The following is a 25,582-nucleotide window of genomic DNA, read 5'->3' as shown; positions in this document are numbered from 1 at the left end:
GAGCATTTTGATTGTATGGCTGGTGTTAGTGACATATTATAGGCATCACATTCATGGTTCTGTACGAATTTCAGTTGTTTTGGTATTTTTTTTCCACGATCTCTTAGCAACGTTTGAATGGAATTGTGATTCTCTTTCTCTGAAATACTGAAAATTTAGTTTTGAAAGATCTTGATGATGGATGATTATCACTTTTATGTGGATATTGGACTGAGGGGATTAGGTTGTTTTATGTTGAAATGCTTTAAAAGTGGTTTGAAGCAATTGCATGAAATTTTGAGGGAATTGTGCCATTTTTTTCTCTCTATTGTGATTACATATATGGTATTTTGGAAATTTCTCAGTTATTTTAGTGGAAATGATCACAAAATCTGATAATTTGTGTTTTTTGTGGTTTTTTGGGATAATATATGATGTTTTATGCTATTTGATTACTCTTTTGGACTATTGAATCTTCTAGTGACACCACTAATATGAATTTAAAGAGATAATCTCGGGATCCAAGTCACAATTGTCACAATGACAAACTCAATGTTGACGGTTTCTCCCTCAGCAACCCATTCGTTGTGGGCGACATCTTCTACTCTTTTGCTGGCCTAATTGGTTATACTGATTCGTCTGAAGCCGAGGTCCGTGCTCTTTAATCACGGTTTGTGCATTTTCGTTACTCAGATGGAGGGAAACCTAGAAGTAGAGAGCGACACTTCCAATTCTTTACAGTGGGCAAAAGCAGAAGCGACGGTCCATGGAGATTAGCGAAGTTTATTGATGAGATTAGAGATCTAAGTTTCAATAGAGCTTTATCTTTTTTACTTATCCCTAGAAGAGCCAACAATCTGGCTGACTGTTTTGCCAAATTTGGGGCTTCTAATGTTCTCTTTTATGAGGGGACTTCATTACCCCTATATGTGCGTCTTTAATCTCTATCTTTCTCAATAATAATTGTTATCGTTCTCAAAAAAAATAAAAAAAAATAAATAGAAGAATCAAGGAACCTAAAGAGGATGATTCAAACTATAAGAGATGGGAATATGAATAACTTATGCTAATGCCATGGTTGTTATATTTGATGCAAGTATGCATAAGTGGGGTTGTTATTATTAAGGATTGCAAAGGATGTGTTGGAGTTGTTGCAAAAACATATTCTCATGTACATGATATTGCTAGTCTACAAGCTGCCTCAAAACATAACATATCTAATGGTGTGGAACATAGGCAACTTGTAGTGTTATTATTGAGGATTGTGAGGGATGTGTTGGAACTTGGAATTGCAGCATAACACTTGATGATATTGCTAGTCTATAATCTCGTATATTTCTTGATGCAACCAATCTTGTTGACACCACTTGACTCTTTTACAACATGCCAACAATATCCACCTGTCGGCTTCTCAATAAGATATTGCTTTGAATCAGAAACATACCTCTTTGAAGGAAGGGTATACACTTGAAGACTCATCAGTTATGAATTTGATTCTCTTGAAATTTTGTTGCATATCTTCCCACTTCTTAGCATGGACCCCTCTCGGGAACATTTGATACTGAAACTTCATGTCCTAGGATATTCATTTTTAAAGTTTAACTTATATAGTAGCTTGCTTCTCCCCCCCCCCCAATCCCCACTATATCTTATTCAAAATCTGAAGAGGATTCTATCTTTGCAATACTCTGGCCAGCAACATTTCCCATGAAGCAACTTGCAAAACTTGATTTTGTCCTGTTGCAGTAAAAACTCAGAGATTATCAGATGGTGGAAAGTTACAATTTGGATGCATGTATTGCTTTAGAAAGATGCTATAATGCCATTGACCTTTTAGAATATCTGAGAAGACAATCAGCTCAAGCTATAATCATGAACAGTCATAAGAAAATCCTCAATTATACCAAATCAAACTGAAACTTTACCCATTTCAATTCTCTATGAAACTTTACCTGAGCTGAACATATTTAGTGTTTTTTGTTTATCTGAACTTTACTAAATCCAAACAAATCCTTGATAAGTGAATCCTTGGATAATCTGTGTTCAATGCAAGCAAAATCTAATAATCCGTAAAGAGCGTTTACTCGGCGATTACTTGATCCCTCTCTTATGTTTTTTTTTCCCGCTAGTTTTAAATCATGGAAGTTTGTAGGAAAACTAATTATTTTTTCCTTCTGTGTAATTTTTGAAGCATTAGTAGTCTCTGCTCTCTATCCCTTTAGTTTTCTTCATCTTTAGTCTCTCTAATTTTTACTGTTGCTGCCTGAATTGATTAAGGGTTTTATTCTGTTATTTGTGAATGTAATTTTTGTTTCACAAGCTTTCTCATTTGATCTAGAACTGGGTTCTTGATTCTGTAACCTCTTTTTTGTTATTTCATGAATTCTAACAAGAAAATTACTGAAGTAATGCATGGAAGTTTTCATGGTAATGTGCATATTTATTGAATTAAGTTTAATTGTTGAGGGAGAAATATTTACTCTCTCGGTGTTCATTGAGGATTTCACTTGGATTTACCAAATTTTATTGAGGAATTGCTGAAGTATTTAACTTGGATACAAAGATTAGTGAGTGTTTTTTTATATAAACTTTCAACTTGAACCCCTGAAAATTTAAATCTAGTTCTGCCTCCTTTCAAAGAATTGAAACTATTGAAGTTTGAGTTGGTTATTCCTTTCCTCCACAAAATTGAGTATTTTCTCATGACTTAGTTTTATCCTTTGTCAATTCTTATATGAAATCTTTGCATGAGACCACACTACTCCCTGTAATTTTTGCTTAGGTTCCGTTTGGTTGTTTCCCCTTAGTAGAAACGAAAGTGAAAAAGTACAAAATTTTCGTAAATTTTCCCATGATTTCATCCTCTTTTTTTATTTTTTTTTATGGAATTTCGTTTGTATGAAATTTTCATGAAATTTCTTTTGCATGAAATGTATTTCATTATTAATGTAAATGAAGAAACCATAAAATGTCATTTTGCAGTTTCCTTTCCACCAAGAGAAGGCAACCAAACAGAGGCCATGATCCCTTGTGGGACCCAAAAATTACCTTTTACATTGATCCTGACTGTGACTTTTTGCCTAGTCCCCAATGATTTTCTATAAGATCAATGATCCTGATTTCAAACACATGACCCCTTTTTGGACCAAAAATTAAATGCAATTTGATTATAATAATCAGTTTTAGACTCAAAAATCAATTCTCAAAATCCAAATGAACAAAGCCTAAGGTCCTATTCGTTTCAGATTGTGACAATAATCGTTTCAGATTTCAGATTGTAACAACCGATGGTGAGGGCCCCAACTGATTATTGGCCCAAATTTATGTTTAATGTTGTTGGGCCAATAATCAGTTGGGGCCCTCACCATCTGTTGTCACAATCTGAAATGAACAAGGCCTAAGAAATTTTGCCAGGTACATCTTGGCCACACTTCTTCCATGATTTATTTACACATTTTAAACAACCATAAGCTTTTCAAAAATAAAAAGTCTTGCCTTCCCATTATTACATGCACCATAAGTAGTTAAAAAAGTACAGTTCATTAGGACAATATGATCACAGGTGACTTAGGCCCTGTTTTGAGCTTTGAGAATTAATTTTGAGGCCAAAGCAGATTATTGGACTGAAAATTAAATGTAATTTTGAGTCCAAGAATGAGTTTTTGGCCGCAAAATCGATTCTCAAAATCCCAAACAGGACCTTTAACATCTTCTATGAAAAGAACTAGTAGTATGTGTTAGACAAGATTGGGAAGATGATTTGAGAAGAAAGAGACACCAAAGATGTCTAAATTTCAACCCCACTTCCTAATTCTTCAAGCATTCCTCCATTCTCTCTTCACATCATGATGTTTGTCTCTTCTCCTCCAAGGCCCCAAAGTAGAAGCAACATTTGCTTGTTGAATATGGCTCTTAAGCTTTACAGTACTAGTAGAACAACTCTGAATTGGGCTTTTAAATCCACAGTGCATGTTCTTCAAGCGCCATGGGAGGAAGAACTCAAGCCCACAAGCCTTTGGTGGGGAGTAGGAAACACATTCTACACTATGTCGGGTTTCGACCGATTGAGGACCCGAGACCCTTGGTTTCTTCTGTGGGCGATGCCGATCAGGAGGAACCCTTTTGATTGGGTTCTTGGAAGGAGGAAGAAAAGAAGAAGAAGAAGAAGAAGAAGCCAATGCATTGGCCGCGGGTAAGAAGCGATTGATGATGAAACTTGGCGATAAGCTTCCGACAGAGTTGAGCCCTTCCAAATCGAGACCATCCAACCCGCTCACTCCACTCATGCTTACACCCAATGATTCTGACAAAGAGGTCATATCCATCGCATCCGAGAAAACATCATCATCATTGTCATCATCATTGTTAGGGTTTTTAGTGTTCTTATCACCATAATCTTGTAATTCATGGCATCTACCTGGTGGTAGCTTCGGAGGTGACAATTCACCAGCACGGCAACATCCCAACTCCATAACTTTAGGCATACCGGGAACCGTTTCCCACACGAAGGGTACATTTATACTTGTGTTACTCTTAGCGCCGATTTTCATGTCGGTCTGGTGCTTCTCATCGACATGGGCAAAACAGCCCAAGCGCCTTGTCGATAGAAGTGGAGCATCCAAGTCCAATTTCTCATGATCTCTCTCTTGTGAATTTGCTTCATCCATGAAAAATGAAGAGAGTAGGGGGGTTTAATAATGAATCAAAATGTTGAAAGAGAATGAAGAGGAGTAAGTACTAAATTGGAGGAAATGAAGAGAGAGTGTGGTAATAACATATTATAAGAACTAACCTTTAAAGATGAAGAAAAGGGACGATAGTGGATGTAGTTGGAAGATGGAATTATGATGCATGTAGGTATCTTGTGAAGACTTTTTTGAATTCTGTTACAGTAGTCACATGTGAATCCATTCAGGAACACAAATAATACTATATATTATAAAAATTTAAATAAAGATGATCAATGTTTACAACTTTATAAATGCAAAGTTCTCTTTAACTATATATTAAATACGAAATGAATTCACCTCTTTGATATTTATCAAGGGATTTGCTAGGGTTCACCACAAAAGGCATTTCGCGGAACGTCTGCCGCATGAGAGAGCAGCCACCTCATGAATAATGACAAAATCGGTTGGAAAGTAAGCCTATGTGGCTACTCCCTCATGCAGCAGACATTCCGCAAAACGCCTTTAGCAATGGATCCGAGCAAATTCCATTTATCAGATATCTTATATAACTAACTTTTCTATACCTATTGAATACCTTATAACTGTACACTTTTCATAGCGATCAACTATCTTATATAATCTAATTTCTTTATAGGCACACAATAATCTCGGTTTTTTAACATATCTTATTCAAGCAGCATGCCTAGTAAGTTTATATGCTCATCACTAGGACCCTCCCACTAAACGTTGACAAGTATTGCTAACTACTACACAACTTATGGGGTCCGTTTGGATGTCTGTAGTAAGGGTAGTGATATTCCCTCTCCCTCCCCCCCCCCCCCCCCCCCCCCACCCAACAGAAAACTAAGCCTTTTGGAGTTAACGGTGGGTCCTCCACCCCTTTGTATTTCCTAACGATTGGGGGGGGGGGGGGGGGGGGGGGGGGGGAATAGTAAATGATCCACAGACAGTATTTGAAAACCAAAATATGTCCTTTTTACTTTAATTTTCCCTAGTTTTGGTCAGGCCAAATGGAATATGGCATATAATAAATTCAAAAAGTGGTCAGAATTTTCTTGAATATAAACTTGCACCTACACCCAACATGTAGAAATTTGATTATTCTTGAGAATCCAATTCAAGAATTCTAAGGTGCTGTTCGTTCCAGATTATGACAACCGATTGTCAGCCCTAAACCTATCATTGGACTCAAATTTAAATGTACACGTAAAATTTAATTTACACCCATTTTATGTAGAAAGAAACAGTAAATATAATTTAATTTGTAATATATAATACATTTCTGTGACGAATGACATGAAACCTTCACTTATTGTATGCTAATAGCTAAAGAATTTTGTAATTATCGCCACCTTTTTTTGCTTAATTCCTGATCATTTACCACTTTAGGTCATTAAATATTAATCATATTTTGCAGAAATGCGGTATGTATACATGCTAACAGGGTTTAGTAAACTTGGGAGGTTTTGTACAAGGGTTCAGGAGTGAAAAGGGAAAAACAGAAGTATCAATTCTACTTGTGGGAGTTTCAATGAGCTTTTTAACCCACTGTCATGTTTATGGCTATCGGATCCATTAAGGATAATTCTAGACCTTTCATCAAGCATGATGGAAAAAAAACTTCCTAAAGATGTTTCTGATCAGCATCAGAGCCGGACCCAATGGGAAAAAAAACTTCCTAAAGATGTTTCTGATCAGCATCAGAGCCGGACCCAATGGGTCACTTGTGAAATGTGATTGCCCATTAGATCAACGGTCCTGAACAACAAGCGCATTTGCGACCTGCAGATTGGAATATGGTCATCTTGTCCATAAGATGAGATTGTCTTGATGGTAGGGGACAACCCTAGCCCAACCTCGACCCTAACCCGGGCCTGAGGTTGAGGATGGTCAACCCTAACCCAACCCGCCTATAAATCTCCCAACCCTAACCCACCCGTCAAACCTGTTTTTTCCAAATCGGGTCGGGTTGAGTGGGGTTGGGTGGTCCATGGCCTCAACGCAAAACTAAATAGGGCTGGCTTTTCTCAACCCCAACCCAAACCAACCCGAGGAAATGCCAACCCAGCTGGTGTGGAAATCAGGGATGGGTTCGACCCTAATCCCATCCCAAGTTGCATCCCCACTTGCCAGTGGATGCTGGCTGGGTCCTTGTGGCCAATCACAAGCAATGTACATGTGCTGGGGTCCACCTGATAGCACCCTGTGAACCTGCAAAAACTAGAGAGACAGAAAGCTCTCCCTCCGGTGAACTTCAAATGGAAGGGACACATAAGAGGAAACAATTCAAGGCCTTCTTTCTTATCACGGAAAATTTGAGAAAAGTAAATAATACAAGAAACAATACAGAGAAAATTGAACAGGTGGAACCATTAGTTGGGAAGAGAACATCATCATCATCATCACCACCTGCCATTTCATGTATACATATTTTTACAGCACCAGCTTCCAGTGCAGCCTAATGGGCGGCGGCATCTGCATTCATATCATCAACTTTGAAAAGCAACCATCGGTATATACAGACAATTCTCCTGCTTTTCCCATTTCTTTCATGGCGACCGCCGAAGTAGAGAGACATGCATGAGGAGACACAGTTGGTTTTGCCAGTAACCAAAAAGTGGCAAGGAATGGTTTGCCCCACGCCGAGAACTTGAGCAACAGATGCTTTAATTTTTCGGTTGATCGGGTCGGACACGTGCTTTATTGTAGAGGTCAAGAGTATCTGTGTGGTTCGGATCGATGCAAAGAGCTGCCTCGCAATCTCGCAAAGTGGCAGCAGTATCACCCATGGAGTCGTGGAATGCTGCTCGAAGATGAAGTAACTGCAGGTCTGGTTTGAAAGCAATTGCCTTTGTAAGCTCTGCAATTGCCTCTGCTTCTTTATGGTCATCCATCAGCACTGGTGGCAATCAGATTGGAATGTTAATAGGAGTTTTACATCTTGGGTAATGGAATACATCAATATAACAAGATCATTCGAATATGGCATGTGTTTTCAGTTGGTAAGAGTGCTAATATGAAGAAAAACCGAAAGTAGCTTTACTGTATATCTTTTTCTAGTGCAGGAGCAGGCACACGAATCCAGACACAAGAACATAATTTTACAATTCAGTTTTGCACATTCAGTATGGACCAAGAACACCAAATACTCTCAAGTTCGAGATTGTCACAGTTATGTAGTATTCAATGTAAAATACAGTTTAGGTTACGAGATACTATTGTAATTTTGACGGGAGCTCCAGTGGGAACCTGGGGAGAGCGGGAATTGGAGGATTGTTACGACACCATCAGGGAAACGCACTCATGTCTTTTTCTGGTCCGGCTGGGATTTGTGACGCGAATGAAGCCGAGGTATCGGCTCTCTTGTTCGGTCTTCAATGGTTTGCGAAGCACAAAACTGATCCCCTCATTGTTGAAGGTGATTCCTCCAACACCATTGTATGGGCTTCCAATATCTCATTGCCGATAAATTGGACGAGATCAGGGACCTAGTTTCTCTGATACGGCCTAAACTACAACATCGCCACCAAACGGCAAATGAACTGGCGGATAACCTCGCGCGGGGTGGGGTGGAACGCGAATCTGTCATTGTCACTGTTTTAGGTTCACTGGAAATGTAATGGTACCTGATCGTATGTTTGGCCCCTGATGTATTTGGGGGACATCTTGTCCCCTTCTACTGTCTGCCTTTTTTTGGCTTCATTAATACAATGTCACCTTTTCTCAAAAAAATACAGTTGGCTGATGATGTTTCTGCAGGGCTCTAACATGTTAGGGAGATACCATATAACAGGGTAAAATAGAAACAGTTTAACAAGGCACAACAGATAAGGGTACATCCATCATAGTAATCTTGGTTTTTATGAGAGCTTGGAAAGAAAACGAATTATCATCTATTTTCATACATGCGTTTGATCTATGGCAATGGTATGAAATGCCTTTGTACATGTAAAAACAAGTTGGTAACCGAAATTAAACTGTTTCTATTTTACCTTGTTTCGGTTATAACCGAACCGAAATAACCGAAATTTGGTAACCGAAATAATTTCGGTTACGAAATTTAGGCAACCAAAACCGAAACCGATCAGAAAAAAATTCGGTTATTCGGTTATAACCGAATAACTGAATAACCGAATTGTGGGAGAAAAAGAGAGAAAAAAGCAAAATCCTGGTTTGGATCGGAGGGCTAGGATCATCCGATCGAAATGATTTTTTGAACACAACCTAATTAAGTTGTGATCAATCAAATGGACGGTTTTGATGATCCTACGGAGTGCACATATAGCACTTTTTTTTTGGAAAAAAATGGTTTTTATCATAATTTCGGTTAACCGAATTTTTTTTTTAGATGATTGAAACCGAATAACCGAATTTCCAAAAAAACTAACCGAAACCGAACCGAACCGAATAATGCTCACCCCTAAAGAGCATTACTCCTAAAAAACAATCCATGCACAAGAACCCTATTTTAGAATTCAGTTTTGCACATTCAGTACATGCAGACTGAGTTCGAGACTGCCAGCATTGGATAGTGTTCAATGCCAAATACAGTTAGCAACTATGGATGTTTCTGCAGGGTTCTAAGTTCTAACATGTGAGGGACATACCTTATGACAAAGTCAAATAGAAACAGATTAACAAAGCACAACAGATAAGAGTACATCCATCATAGTAGTCTTGGTTGTTTACGAGAGATTGGCAAAAAAATGAGTAATCTTTTCTCTAAGTGTGACTGATCTTATGGCATTAATAGTAAATACCTTTGTACATGTATAAGTGAGTTGGTAGGTAGGCTTTTTGTTGAGGGCAATTCAACAAGTTACTGCTTGGGCTGCCCATCAAAGTCATGAACCATGGAAGATAGCACACGTTATTGGTAAATGTAGAGGAATTTTTTTAAAGGTAACATGATTTTATTCATAAGTTATCAACCAAAATTACATCAAGGGGTAGAGGATTAGATACTCGGTTTCGAGTATTGTAAGAGAAACTAATGATGTAGCTGATAACTTACTGAGAGAAGGTGTAAACAGATCGGTTTACATGCAGGGCAACCCCTACCCTTCTATAAACTTGCGCTTCTAATATTATTTTTGTTATCATATCAAAGAAAACACCTTCATGAGAGGACTCTCCAATAGAAAAATGGTTTCTTGAAGCTGTCATCACCACTTTGTCTTTCCAAGAAGATCTTCATAAGAAAATAATCACTCCAAACTTATCATGAAACATGTCTTCAGAGAAGGCTGGTCCAATATTGCCTCAGCCACTCCCTATCAAAATTAAGCTTAATGAAAGCATTAGGAGGAGATGCATTTTCTCTCGTTTAAGAAAATAAGGATTGGGAGAAAAGGAAGAGAGATGAGTCAGCAGCGTAAGGAGCTGTTCAAGAAAGAATCTAGTGACATTCAAGCTTGCCTCTCCTTGTTCCTGGAGTGGAGTCAGCAGGAAATCTCAGATTGTGTGGGAAGGGGAGGGGGCTTTTCCGAACACTCCCCAGGAATATTTTGCTGAAGGAGCTACTACAGGACCATTCGCAAGTATACCTTCACTCTACTTTCCAAAAACTTCTGAATTCCATTCCACTCTGGATTTTTTTTGAGAAGTTAAAAACTTGATTCCAAGAACGCATTCCACTCTGAATTTAAATAGCAGCAAATCTAAGGCCATTACCCTGTCCTTGGTTGAGGCAGAGGACCCACCTCTAATTTGGCCCAATAAGCGTACTTGTGACCAGGGAGTAATAGTTGATCCTGATGAGCAGCCTATCTCGTGGTCCCATAGTTCCGATTCTAGGGAGCGACCTTGGTTTAGCAAACTGAAGGAACTAAAGTGATGATACAAAAAACACGTACTTGAAATGAGCTACGTGATGGGCCTTCCGTTTGTAAATCTGGAAGACGCTAGGGATTTCTTTCTTTCGGTTGGGCTTCTTTGAGACTTAACAAAATACACCCACTCCCTGGCATAAAAGGCTAGAAACAACGCGGCCTCCTAGAGGGGTAGGGAACTAGCTAGACTTGAGTTTAATGCCAATTATGAGAATGGATCTGGTAGTAACGCTCAGGATGGCAGAGCAAAAATCTGTAGCAGCCTATTGAGGGGAAAGCAAATCTTGGATCCTTGTGACGATCCTTCCTTGGAATGATTAAAAGGTTGGGCTCAAATAAAAAAGCCCATGTGAACGTGGTGTTATTAAAAAAATAAACCTTCCATTTTTTCCCCTCAAAGTGAAAAAAGTTAAAAGGCTTTCGTTTGCGGATCTAACACACTGGTTGTTCCTCTTCATTTCGATTCTCCGCCTTAGATTCTACGGGTTCAACTGGAGGAATTCTAGCAGCTTGGAATGGCGCTAAGTTATCCCTCAAAGAGGTAGTGGTTGGGTCTTATCAGTTTCAAAGAATGGAGGACAGCTCTTTGTGGTGGATCTTCTCAGGACTTTATGGTCCATTAGATTCTTTCAAAATGTGCACAAATCTTTGTGGACCTTTGCAGGACTTTATGCTCCATTAGATTCCTCCCTCTGTGCGTCCGTGCGGACTGAACTAAACTCCATTCAAGATATATGGGCACCCCATGGTGTTTGGGGGGACTTTAATGTCACTAGATTTACGGGGGATAGAGCTGGAGGTTCGAGGATTTCTTGTAGTATGCTCTCCTCGGATGTTGGGGGTAGGAATTCGCTAGTTGATCTTCCTCTGAGTGAAGCTCGATATACCTGGGACAGGAACAATAACAAAAGTCGTAATGATCGTTTTCTCATTTGTCCCCTTTGGAGTGCAGAATTTTGGGGGAACTATCCAAATTGCACTCCAAAAACTGAATACAGATCATAGGCCTCTCTTCCCAACCCCTCTCAAGGCTCTTGGGGTCCTTTCCCATTCATAGGAGGAGAAAAGTATCAGCATTTCCGACAGTATACGGCTTTGAGGAATTAGAACGATGTTCATACTAACAATAGGGTTTGAGTCCAATTGGTGGGATGAAGATAAAGAGGTGGGGATCCAAAAATTGGAGGCTATGATTACTTGGAAGAGAGCAACCGGAGATAAAGAACCATCGGATGAGGAACTCTCAGCCATCAGTCTTGATGAGGAGATATTCGCCTCTGAGATTGTTGGGCTCCTATCGGATTTACAGAAGTGCTCATCTTAAGGGGAGTCTCTTTAAGAGGTTCTTTATTTTTTACTATCTCAGGGCTCTGGTGCATAGTGTTTTAGAGGTAATTTGTTTTGAGTTTGGAAGGGTGGTCACTGATGAATGAAATATGACAAGGATGGTTTGGATTTTTTGGTTTGTTGGCGTCCTTGACGTTGTAAATATGCAGGGGACTGCTGGTCCCTATCTTCTGTAATTATCGGTTTGATTTATAATATATATATTTGTCGCTTTTAAAATAAATAGGGTTTGAGTCCAAGACAAAGAATAAACAACTAAAGCTTGTGGAGGTGCACAAGTGGAAGGCTTGAGCATATACAGAGAGGAGAAAGAGGTGAGCAGGGCAAAGGATGCAACGATACTGGGACCCTTAAACTAGGATAATCACAAACTGCTACATGTAGCTCATAAGGAGGTGAGTAGGAGTGCAGGACAAAGGATGTAACAATTATGGGTCACTAAAACTAGGAGATAATCACGAACAACTACTGGGAGGCAAAGTACAAGAGACCGCAATTATGGGTCACTTGACCAAAAAGGTTGCAAGTACAAGACAAGAGTAATATTTGGTTGTCGGCAAGAAATCAAACCACAAAAGGGAGGCGAGTCACTGGAATGAGGGATTAGTAGAGGTCGCAATTGTCTCACAGATTCAGTTTTCTGAACTGGTGCTGAACAGATGATCAGTTGGGTGGACTTCTCTCTGGAGTGGGTTCTGAACTCTCCCATCACAAGGAGTTTGCCTTCAATTCTCAAAGGGAAATATGGTCCTCAGCCCCCTTTTCAAAGCTTCACAGTTCTGAATTTAAGGAATGCGAGTGGGAGTTAGGCAAGAGAGCTCAGTGGCTATGATTCTCAGTGTGCCGCTCCCAAATAATCAGAGTGGGGCATTCGGCCAACCCCAACAGATAACAACTCCAATTGGTAATCACCAATACTAGAGGGTCACTGTTTTCATCCAACATCAATTCTCAATGAGCAGAGAACTCCCTCTGAACATGCGTTGCACTATAAAAGGTTGGTACTTCCAACAATTCAGCCATTGATCAAGTGAAATAGGTCGTTAACCATGAACTTTTGTGTGAGCAAACAATGGCCAAATGACTGCTGTAGGCTGAGGTGCTTAGATCCTCAATTCCTTGAGGACAACAAAATAAAAACGTCCTTGAATTTGATGCCCAGTTAGTGTTTTAACTTGAACAGAAACTACCAACGAGATGAATGGGGGTCTGGAATAAGCAGAAGTGGTCTTCCATCTTTATAGCTAATGCTTATTAACCTTGGCAACATTCACACATGCAGCTGGTGTGCATTGGATGTCCAAGGACAGTTCTGTTCACGAGGTAGCTCAATCACCGCTCGACAATCAAGTTTGCACATGGGAACTGTAACCCAGGGAATCAGAGGCTGGAAGTCAAATCTCACTGGATTAGGCTTCAATTCCAACAAGGGATTACAGTTGAGTTGAATTCTACATAAGGGGTAATGAACCTCCAAACAATTCGTGGCTGCCAATAATATTTGATCAGCAACAGACGATCAAATCTGGAATAGGTTGAACACCTTTCAGACCTGATTTGATTCAGTAGGCTTCCTCAACTTAGCTGATCGGAAGACATGCCTAGAAATGGACAGGCGATCCTCATCCACAAAAGAGTTTTGTGAAAATTAAATTCCAGAAACTCAAGCTCTTACCAAGCAGGAGACAGAATGGAATTCATGACAAAATTTCTATCTAAAAGTGACTACAGAGTACAGACTTCATTAAACAGAAAGCGAACATATTCCATTGAAGATAGAGTCGACCACAACCCAGGATTGAATTCAATCAAGGACTAATCTGAGCAAGGGAAAACCCTGAACAGAGATGAAGTGCAGAGACTAACCTTGCAGTCGCAAGGAATAGACTTCAGGTAGAAGACGATCAGCTTGCAATCCAAGCTTGGGGGTCTCCTTCTATGAAACAAGCTTCAAATCTCATGCTTAGAGGTTTCCCAATTTCTCTCACAAAACAGCACCTCCTAGACCATGCAAAACTCACTACTAAAGAAGGAAATAAAGGGGCTTTTGTATGATGGCCCTAATACAACATCAATGTCCCACTTTACCCTAATTTAATGGAAGAGGACGCATTATACCAGTCTTCGTCACTTGTGAGCTTGGCAAATGCGTTGGCAAAGGCATTCGAATCGTCGGATGGTCTTCGGATGATCAAGCCTCCGATGCACATCTTCAGCAAGTATGTCCGCGTCGTCACCGTAAGAGGGTGCTCCTTCACCATTTACCCACCCTGAGTGGGGTGGGCATCACCTTGGAGAAATATTAACCTTTGTCTCTTTTTCAAGCAATAATCGTTCCCCTTCAAACAATGATCATTCCCCTATTCTCCCCCATGCTATAAAAGGATAAAGTTTTCTCGTTCCTCCCCCAAGCAACAAGCTCCACTTTGATTTCCACGACAATCCTCCTAGCTTGCCTCATTTCCACTTCAAAGTTACGGTCCTTCCTTTCTTTCCAAATGTGTCATACAATAGCACAATTAAAAAGAAATTGTGACATATAATAGAAAAAGGTACTAACTGCCAATGAGTTCGCCCCCCTTTTACAAAAGGTCCACTCCTCCAATGCAATATAACCTTCTTGATAGATCTTTGGAAGACCCTAACCAAATCAAAGCTTTTTATAATGGTCCAACGAATCCGTAGAGCGAATGGGCAATGCAAAAGATCAGGATCTAAGGACTCTTTCTTACAAATTTTATATTGGTATATCTTTCCATGGATATGTGAATCAGATTGCAGCCTATTATAAATACTACAACCCCTCTCTCTGTCACTTCTCTCTTGTCCATTGTTTACCTGGTTTGCATTAATTTGGTAAATTCAGCAAATTACTAGCCATTCTCACTTCTCTCTCTTGTCCATAGTTACCTGGTTTGCAACACAGTTCGCAATAATTTGTTAACTTCAACGAATTACAAACCAACATAAATTGCAATTAGTTCAACCATTATTTGTGATTTTTAAGCTTTCAGTTTTAACCCACTTTCAGCTTTCAAACTTTTCTTAAGGGGGGTATGATAATCAGTCTTAATAAATATGCAGGTGCAGTTAACAAAGCAGCAATGGTAGATGTTATGATCCTAAGTGATTTAACCATTTAACAACCTAGCCTAACGCATTCCATCAGTCTTGGGATTTTTTGCGTATTGGTTAGGTACATAACATTTGGTATTAGAGCCACCCTGGAGCAACCAATTAAATACTGTTCAGCTGCTAATGCAGATAAGTTGATATAAAGCATTTCTACATGGAAATTAGAAAACCACCATACTCTTTACTCTTAGTCTTAGACAGGGGGATGTGTCCAAAACAATGTGAGAAAGACGCAACTTTGGTATCTGAGAGTTCATAGATAAGCATTATTAACCATGTATAAATCTCACCTCCCATTGCAATATATTATTAACCATTGTAATATATTCTTATAAATACTGCCTACCATGTCATCAATTAAATGAATATATGGTTAGCTCTTAAAAATAACCAAGAGTAAACTGCAAGATGAAGGCGTTAAGAAAGAACTAACAAGCTTACCTGCAGCCCTATATCTGTAAGGATAAGTCCTCAATGGATCTAATTGTGTAGCAATACTAAGATCACTCCTTGCCATGTCACGGTCACAATATTCTGAACGTTTTTCATATGCTGATGCATTGTTCCGTGCTTTCTCTATCAGCTTGGTCATTTCATCATAAGCGGCTTTTCTTTGATTCTTAAGATAATAAACACGTGCAAGACCCTGATGCGCTCGGGTGTGTCTTATGCCAAGAGCGTTGTGGTAGCAGATTTCAGCTTCATCCAGCTCCTCACAATCCACATAGACACTTCCTAGATTATTCCATGCCTGGAAAATATCATAATCAGAAAAATTCCATGCTTAGAAAACATCATACTCACAAAATATCTAGCGAAATAAGCTATATGCCTACATGACCAAGATATTGGATTCCATTAATAATGAGTAATGAATGATTACTTGTCCTTTACGGAGCCCATCAGAAGGGCACGTAATGGCATCCTTAAGAAGTTGTATTACTTTAGATGAAGATGCGGGATCCAAGCTTGTATCAGCTAAAGCATATGCCTTGAGGAAAAATGCTTCAAATGATCTCTTGATAGAAATAGACTCCTCTGCCTTAGCTAATGCTTCTTCACGATGACCAGTGTCGTATAGAATCCATCCTTCATAAACAAGTCTTTCACATGGAGATGCACAATGATTACGAGCCAAACGCAAACTGCGCATTGCAGCCTTTTGACAATTTAACCTAAAAGCCTGGAAATATTAGTCACATTGTAGAACCAAACTACTGACAATAACCAAAGTACAAATTCTACAGGAAAGAATTCCTCTTTTGTTCACATTAAAATACTTTCTAATAACTTTTCATGTCTATAGTACATCACCGAGGCTTCAAAAAGAATTGATATTACGCTGAGGTTTGAGAACTATTTTTGGCGTGAAAAAACCTAAACTGAGATTGAAATAGCTTGTGGGGATATAGAATTCAGTCCTTTTGAAAAATGCAAACTGAAACTAAAAGATTGTGAAATGATTTCTTTGTGTTCCTGCTTAGGAGGTCTACACTCTTCCTAGTAAATAACTTTTTTGTTGAGTTACCAAAAGTAAATACACAGGATACTGGTTACTACCGAAATTATTGTAATTCAGGTAGCTCTCTATGAAATGGGCTGTAGAATGATGCTAGAGTTCATTTGATCGCCTGGGGAAAAGTGCCTCAGGAGAAGGTAGAAAGGAATCTTTAAACATATAGGGAGCCAGGTGCTGGTTGTTACTACCGAAATTATAGTAATTCAGGTAGCTCTCTATGAAATGGGCTGGAGAATGATGCTAGAGTTCATTTGATCGCTTGGGGAAAAGTGCCTAAGGTGAAGGTAGAAAGGAAAAGTGCCTAGGTGAAGGTAGAAAGGAATCTTTAAACATATAGGGAGCCAGGAACTTTTACATCTATTTTTTTCGGACAGGCAATTCATTAATAAAGAGAACTACAAGCAGACCAATCACGTACAACAGAAAAGAAAAAAGATGAAAAAAAGAGACAAAATCTAGCACGGAACTATAACTCCCACACATATCCTGCCAAACAAAAAGCTCTGAGCAAGTTACACAAAAAGTTGCAATGGAATCAGCCCTGGAATTTCCTTCACAGTGAATGTAAAAAAGGGAACACACTTAAACCCTTATGTGGATCATTGGCATCTATCTTGGAGGGGCAAATATTTTAGACTGGAGGGCATGACAAGGGATCCTCCAGTTCATGTTTAGTCATAAGGAGTAAGGACGTCAAAATTCAAAGTGAGAAGCGTAGGGAAACTCTAATCTGGTTGGCTAATTATATAAGGATAAGCCTATGGCATATCAATTTCTATCCAAGTCTGGTGCAAACAAAGAAGGCCACTCAAAAATACAGTTCATAAAGCAATAACAAAACTGCAATCCTGATCATACGTACCTCAAGAGGAGAAGAGACTGTCGAAACCGTAGAAGACTCTCTTTAGGGTTGTTCGCCAGCATCTGATGGACAACAGCCAGAGACCCAATATCATCCACAGAAGACCATCGATCATAAAGTTGTGCCCAGCAATCACCCATACTCCACTGCTGAACATGTTCATGGAGAAGCTCCACCAGCTGGGTCCCATGCACTTTCCCATGGAACATCATGTAATTTGGATCCAAAGTCAACAATGCCCTGATATCCCGCAGTGCTCCTTCATAATCCTCAATAACAAGAGAAAACCAAGCACGTAGTTCAAGGCAGTCAGGAGAAACCTTGAACCCAAGAATCTTGTCGATCTCTGAGATGGCCATGCCAATCTTGTTTTCCTCCATCATTGTGACAGCCCTGTACTTGTATGGATACAAAAGGGTCGGGTCCAACTCGGTCGCAGTATTCAAGTCCATCATCTTTTCCTTTCCAATACAATATAAGGAGCGTTCTTGGTACATCCAACCAATCGGTCTATAATCGGAGATTAGGCTGCTCATCTGTTTATATGCCAAATACTTATGCCCTCGCTTGTACTTAGCCCTTGCAACACCCGCCACTGAATAAGCATGCCCCGCTTCAACAGCTGCCTCAAAGCAATGTTGTGCATCCTTGTCCTCTTTTCTTTCCAACATAACACAACCTAATAAATGCAATGCGAGCTGTTTCTGCCACCCGGGTGATGCCGACTCTCCTAATCTCTCCAAAAACATAACCGTTGTGTTCGATCTCACATCCTCCTCCATGGCCACCAGGCTCAGAAAATAATACAACATAAACGAAGCATGCCCAACTACAGCTAATCTCTGCCGACCCTCGGCACTACATAGCAATCTCGTCACATCTGGATTTTGCAAAGACCTCGGGAGCTCTCTCAATAATACCTGCAAACAAGAACCCACAAGCAAATACGCAGTCTCCTCCAACCCATACTCAACAAGTATAAGCGCATCCTCAATGCTACATACAAGCGATGCTAAGTGTTCATCACACATGGACTTCATTCCATCGCAACAAAATCTATTCGCAAACGAGAGGAGTTCCAACAAAATATCAGGAGGAAAACCATCTAATCTACCAGTCCTGCTAAAGACCTCTACTGCTAACATTCCATTCACCGATATCCCATTCTGCGAAAAATTTATCTTCTCTCTTCGTGACTCCGTAAAGCAACTATAGAACATTGTTCGAAAAGGCTTCGAGAGGGCAGCAATCTTATGCCTAGAGCAGATCACCTCCTCATCGCCAATACAAAATGCAATATCCCCTTCATCAGCGGATGTCGAACACTCTTGTTCTAATGTGTCCGAAACATCGGAATCTATAGGGATTCGACAAGGGCAAGGATCATATACAGAATCAGGATTATACCCATTTACGAGTGTTGCCCTAGGGCATTCCAACGTGCGGCCCCCACAATCCATAGACGACGATCCATGGAGCTCATCCTCTCTCCGCTCAAACCGAAGCCAAGCCGCGGTGACAACCTTGGAATGGACATCATTGGCATGCTGGCGAACGGATCGAAGGGCGCGGCGGAGGAGTTTCGGATCGGATAGGCTACGGAAAATGGAGAATTGCTCGAGATAAAGACCGGATTTTTCGGATTGGGGGTGGCAATTCTCGAGGCGGCAGTAAAGGTCAGCTAGGGTTTCGATGAAATCAAAGAATTTGAGGTGGGGATCGATGGAGGGCTCGATTAGGTCGGGATTGGGGAGTCCATAAGGGAGGAAGGTTTCGACGAGATGGGAATTGGGGGTGTTGTAATTGTGAGATTGAGTGGATTTGGATCGGAGAGTGTTTGCCCTAATTAGGTCTTGTGGGATTTTTTCTGGATTTAGGGCATGGACTTGGCTACTGCCTTTGAAGCTATCTACGATTTTTAGGCTACGTATTGTGGAAAAGAAATTAGGCTGCATTTTTTTAACCTAAAAATCTTCTGGATTGATAATCAAACCCCAAAATTGATCGATAAATTTAAAAAATTTGTGATTCTAGTATACTCTCTCTCTCTCTCTCTCTCTCTCTCTCTCTCTCTCTCTCTCTCTCTCTCTCTATATATATATATATATATATATATATATATATGAGATAAAATGGGGAAAAAGAAGAAGAGAAGATTTAAGATTTACCTTTTTGGAAGGAGCCTTCGGCCTGCAAACACCACCTGAAAAATTTTAGAGAGAGAGAGATTGGACGATGGTGATGCAGGCAATAGGGTTTTTTTTTTCTTTGAATTTCAGAAAGGGAAATTCATCAACGGAGAGGCTTTTTTTCTAACTTTTAATTTTTCTGGTAGCCAACCAGTTGTTGTTGTCGAGACCGTTGTTTTTTTTTTATAACTTTTGCTCCTTGTCTGGAAAGTCGTAACAACTCTTCTTCCCGCATCCATAGCTCAAATTATTTTTTCGGGCAATGATAAATTCGCACCCGATAGAGGATGATTCGCACTATTACTCTCCGTTTGGTTGCCACTAAAATTTTTATCCCGGAAAGTTTTAGTAAAATTTTGGTCCCATCCCTTGTTTAGTTGCCTTTTAGCACTAGAATTTTTTTAATCCCACTCCTGTAATGATTGCTTGTGTGGTGAATTTCTTTAATCCCACTCCCATCCCAAAATAATCCCAGGAACCAAAATAATCCAAGGAACAAAAAATAAGCTTGAGAAGAATTTTTTTTCTTCCCAACAGTTCAGGCAACGAAGTTTTCTTTTTTCCCACCATAGTCTGGTCAACCAAACATGGGAACCCGCCTTGGATTTTTTTTCTCCCACATAAATCCCAGGAACCAAAAAGAACCCGGCAACCAAACAGTGGTGCGAATTATCCTACAGTGGGTGTGAATTTATTATGATGCTAACTAGGGGTGCAAGTTCGGCCCTGTCAGCCCTGACCCGCCCTGAGCCCGAACAGGGTCAGGGCTGGATTTTCTAACCTGGAGGGCGGGTCAGGATTCTTTTTTTTTTACCCTGACTCAGGTCGGGCGGGTTTTGGGTTAATGCCTCGGGTACCCTGACCCGGCCTGACCCTAAGTTTTCTATTATAGAATTGAACCATCTGTGCATGTTTCTTTTGCTAATGTTTTCTATTATCTTGGATTGATGTTTCTTTAGATTATTATTATTAATTGTCTCTGTTGCCCGCATGTTGTTGAATTCATATTGTCTTATTTTGTTCCCTTTCTCTGTTTATTGATCATTTTGTTCCATTTGATAAGTGGTTGCTTTATTTTTGGCACTCTTAACAGGTATTTGCACTAGGGTCAATTAGGGCCGGCCAGGGCCAGCACAATACCCTGTAAGGCGGGTAATGGGTTGAGGTTTTCCGGCCCTGACTCAGGGTCAGGGCGGGTCAGGGCCGAGATAATGGGATCCAGGGTTGGGCTAGGGTTTTGAAAAACCCAACCCTGTTGCAGCCCTAGTACTAACTTTTTAAGTTTAAAATTAGAAAAAGGGATTTCCCACGCACTTTTGTGTAAAGACAATTTCATGGGTCACTTTTGCAAGAGAGAACTGCCAGTTGGTTTATATTTTTAGAAAAAAACGGGAAATGATATGGAGACCGTCAGTGTGACCGAACAGGGGACCTGCAATCAGAATGTGTAAGAAAATAAGTTTTTTTCAATATTTTCCTAAATGTAAGGCTGCTCACGTCACTTGTGGATATCTTGGAGAGAACCCATTTGTTTGGTCCCCTTTTGGGTCGTAGTCTCCGTTTCCGTACCACTGCTCAGGAAAAAAAATGATATTTTAGTATGGGAAACGAGGAATGTAGAGTGAAGGGCGCCCTTGCAAAAATCATCTCCAAGTGCGCCCTTTTTGGTTGATTTTTAAAAAGTCAACATGTTTTCTACTTTTTTAGGGGCATTCCACTTTTTTCAGCGCTTCACTTTGCAAAAATCCACCAATAGGTGTCCCCTTGGAGCTGATTTTTGCAAGGGCGCCCTTCATTCTATCATTCCTCATGCGAAACTTGGTGAGTTTGTAGTTTTCAAAAAACGTTTGACAACTTGTAGCTTCCAAGTTTCATGACAATTTTGGTCGCTTTGCAAAAGTTGCTCTGTAACAGTGGAACTAGTAGTTCTTTCTTTGGAAATTGTAGTGTTTTCTTTATTTGTTAGGCAATTTCTTGGGAAGCCATTTCTCAGCTCACCTTTGTAAGAGAGAACAATCACAAGTGCTTATTTTAACAGATTCTTCTGACGTGGTTGTTCTCCCTTGCAAAAGTGAGCTGCGAAATGGTAATATATATATAGAGAGACACCCACTACCCTAGAAGGAGTCACCTACTATCCGAGAAGGAGATACACACTACCTATGTAGGAGATACCCAATACCCTAGCAGGAAAACCCACTACCTTGGGAGACACTAGTTACCCGTGAAGGAGATACTCCTGCCTTATAACGACACATGCACTCCATGATAAACATAGAAGGGAAATCAAGATAATTATGGAAGGAAAGAATCCTAATCAAATATGCTTCCCTAATCTCTCTTGCTTGCCTCTTCTAATACACTTTCCCAATTTATCTAGTTGCCTCATTTAGCCAACTTTACCAATCTACCTCCAAGATGATCCAATGGTGAGATCTTAACCCATTCCAACCGTTGGATCCCATATATTTTAACAACGTATTTGTAACAAGTTGTACTCATTACTAGGGGTGCAACTCAGGTCGGGCGGGTCGGGTTTTGGAGAACCCTACCCTACCTGAGAAATATCTCGGGTCGGGTCGGGTTGGGTTTTTTTTCCGGAAAACCCACGATTCCCTAATCCGGCCCTACCCATGATAATTCTCAGGTCGGGTCGTGTCGGGTCGGGTTTTTTCACATTGACGTGTTTTAGAAAAAAAACAAATCTTCACACCAAAAATCTATGTAATCAAGTGTATATAAATTTAAGAAGGAAACTACATTTTCACATCACAAACATGATCACCTCAATAAAAACAATTATATCAATATATTGAAAAATAATTTGCTATGTTATTCAAGAGATAATTAAAAATGTCGTACTACACCTACATAAGTCGGGTTGGGTTTCGGGTTTCGGGTTTTTTTTCTTTAAACCGGACTCTACCCAAGATTGAGCCGGGTTTTTAAACTAAAACCCGACCCTACCCAAGACTCATGATTTCTAAACCCGACCCATGCTATTTTAGGGTCGGGTCAATGCGGGTCAGGTAAAACCTGACCCAAGTTGCAACCCTACTCATTACACTAGAAATTAGACATATAAATGATGGGAAGTTTATCTATGCATGATTTATTGCTTATATTGTGTTGAATATTCCTTTTGTTGAAAATTGATGTTTGTGATGTAGGTAATCATTGTGTAAGCTGACTTGCTAACTTTAAAGGGGAAGAGAGGAAGAGAAGGCTCTAGATGCTTGTGCCTCATCAATTATGTTCCTGTAAGTGTTCGAAAGAAACAAAACCTAACATAAGGACAATGGGTTTGTAATAAAGAGATATTTTCAGTACCACAAAATGGAGGCGATCGATAGAATACTTCTACTAATAATAAATATATAACAATATTGAATCCTGCTAATGTTTGATAAAAGGAAAAATATTTATAGTGTATGACCCACTATCCACTAGCCATATTACCCTTGAAAAGACGAGCATAAATTTGCGCACACATCCTATTTTAACACATAAACTTCCCCACATGAAATAAAAATTTATCTCATACTTGCAGATTGTGTTTTCCAAAATGAACTTGCGAATAATAGGATATAAAGGTATTAATGAGTGGGAATTTTAAGTAAGACGTGTGAGTTTACTTTAAGTTATTCTCCCATTAGCTTTAGTTAGGCATATTATTTACATTAACATTATATATATATATATATATATATATATATATATATCTATGAGAGAACGTTTCCTAGACACTGGCGTAGGTAAGTTACCTACGCACTGGCGTAGGTAAGTTACCTACGCACTACAATTCACTTAACGCATATGGTTGCAGAGCCGTCGGATCTAAGCTATCGTGTCCGTTCAAACGCAAGGGAACAAAATACAGAATTGAAAGAGAAAACCTAATCTGGGTGCTCTCTCCCTCTCGCTGCTCTCCCTCCCCCAAGCAGATTTTCCGTCGGAGCTATTTTCCCCTCTCGCCGGTCTCTCCCTCTCGCTACTCTCCTTCCCCCAAGCAAATTTTCCGTCGGAGCTATTCCCCTCTCGCCGGTCTCTCCCTCTCGCTGGTCTCCCTCCCACGAGCTATTTTCCCTCTCGCAGGTCTCTCCCTCTCCATGTACGTTTTTCATCTGAGTAATTAATTTGGATTCGGGTTTGCGTGGTTTGGGTTTACGTTTTTCATCCAGACTCTCCCTCCCATGTGAGTTTTTTTCAGCTAGCAAAGAAAATCACAAATTTTACAAGCCAAATCATGGATTTTATAAGCCAAAACCCAGATTTTTTCTCTACTGGTTTTTAGGATATAAAATGCAGGTTTTAGCTTATATAATGGGTTTGTGGGTATAGGTGATTTTGGGTTTCTAGATTTGGGTTTCTGATTAAGCTCAACACACCAGATTTGGATTTGGGTTTCTGGATTTAGGTTAAAAAATGGGTTTGTGAGTACAGGTGCTTAAGCTCAACAGATCGGATTCAACCAAAATGGGTTTGTTGTATGCTTGTGGGTATAGTTTGTGGTATGCTTGTGGGTATAAAATTCAGGTTTGCTATGATCTTTCTTTTATGCTTTTTGTAGGAATTTTATGAATACTCTCTGTTTTGTGAGAGTGTTGTTGGTTTGATAAACAGTGACATAAAATTTAGGCCTTATTCAATGGGAATGGAGACTTTGCCTTTCAGCAAATGCATTTTTAGTGGTTGTTTGAAATTTAAGGACTTGTCCCTGTTTGTAATGGATTTTGAGAACCGATTATGAGTCCAAAACTGATTATTGGGCCCAAATGTGCGTTTAAATTTGAGTCCAATAATCAGTCTTGGACTCGAAATCGATTCTCAATATCCAAAACAAACAGGGCAAGGAGTTTAAGCATAGATTTTGTTGGGTTTTGTGGTCTGGCGTGTAATTGTGTTCTTTGTGTGTGTCCTGTTGATTGTGGATTGAAGCTATGAAATGTCATTGATAATTTTAACTTAGCATAGATCATATATCAATTGTAACTGTGCTTTTTGTATTTTTTTTCAAAATGTATTTGGTTTTTAGATATTTTGTTGTTGGGTATATATTTTTGGATTGGACTGATTGTAGGTTCCGAGCATGATGAGGTTTCAGTTAATTATTAATGGTTGTTTATGAGAAACAACAGTAGCTGTTAGGCTTGCAACAGGGTCGGGTTGGGCCAGGTTTTTCAAAACCCTAGCCCAACCCCGGATCCCATTATCTCGGCCCTGGACTATATGGCATTTTTTTTCAAAAAAATAAAAATGTAGTGGATGCCACGTTATTCCAAGATACAAGCCATTTGCCCCAATATAAATAGGGTATGCTCCTAAAATCATGTAAATAGGATGATCTTAAGTTAAGACCATTTATAAAATACAGGAATGTAAAATCTGGGTTTAAAAAAATTCTATAAACCTAAAACCCTGGATCTGTTTAAACTTAAAATACATTTGGCATCTTTTTATAATCATTGTAATTTCATTAATGCATTTGTATTTCTCATTATGCTATGTGTTTCTTGACGTTGCTTCTTGTACCTGCTTTGGGGGTATTTAACTGATGCAGGGTGAGAAAAGAAACTCATGGCTTCATCTACAAATAGTGATGGAAGGTCAAATTTTTTCAGAATACCCGCACTAAAATGTCATTGTAAGAAGAAAGCCACTTTGAAGATAACCGATATGAATATCAACGATAACCAAGAGCAGGTCTTCTACTCTTGCCACTTCAATGTAAGTAGACATTGTTTGAGTGAAATTTTTTTTGTAGCAATTCCTAATTTCTAACATTTATAAAACACGCAGGATGGTATCACTTGGAGGTGCTCTTATTTTGTATGGTTGGATGATGTTTTATCCGGTCGTGAATTTGGGCCCCAGAGGGAATTCAATCGTCTGCGAAGGTTGGAGGATGAGGTATCTGAGTTGGAGGGGTTAATGCAACAGACGAAGGGAGAGGTTTCTAAATTGAAGAATGAGTGTAGACAGCCCATTTTGACTGTGCCCTATACCTCCATGTTTTGTGCTTAACTTTC

The 25,582-nt window shown here is 39.6% G+C and overlaps 2 protein-coding genes across 2 annotated transcripts; both read right to left on the bottom strand.

Annotated features, from left to right (window-relative positions):
• Nucleotides 1–3,794: 3,794 nt before the first annotated feature.
• Nucleotides 3,795–4,646, bottom strand: LOC143850061 (uncharacterized). The gene has a single exon (XM_077359377.1). It carries the CDS (start codon nt 4,644–4,646, stop codon nt 3,795–3,797), a length of 852 nt encoding a protein of 283 aa, XP_077215492.1.
• A 2,301-nt stretch (nt 4,647–6,947) lies between these two features.
• On the bottom strand, nt 6,948–19,761 carry LOC143849348 (ethylene-overproduction protein 1-like). The gene is made up of 4 exons (XM_077358347.1): nt 17,365–19,761; nt 15,867–16,158; nt 15,425–15,734; nt 6,948–7,569 (listed from the first exon to the last, which is right to left on the bottom strand). Exons 1-4 carry the CDS (start codon nt 19,317–19,319, stop codon nt 7,337–7,339), a joined length of 2,790 nt encoding a protein of 929 aa, XP_077214462.1. The 5' UTR covers nt 19,320–19,761; the 3' UTR covers nt 6,948–7,336.
• Nucleotides 19,762–25,582: the final 5,821 nt, after the last annotated feature.

Source organism: Tasmannia lanceolata, unplaced genomic scaffold, assembly GCF_043159265.1.
Source record: "Tasmannia lanceolata isolate RefF3 unplaced genomic scaffold, GAP_Taslan_0.1 ptg000018l, whole genome shotgun sequence".
NCBI lineage: Eukaryota > Viridiplantae > Streptophyta > Magnoliopsida > Canellales > Winteraceae > Tasmannia > Tasmannia lanceolata.
The sequence above is the reverse complement of the archived record's forward strand: the minus strand, read 5'-3'. Positions and strand labels throughout refer to the sequence as shown.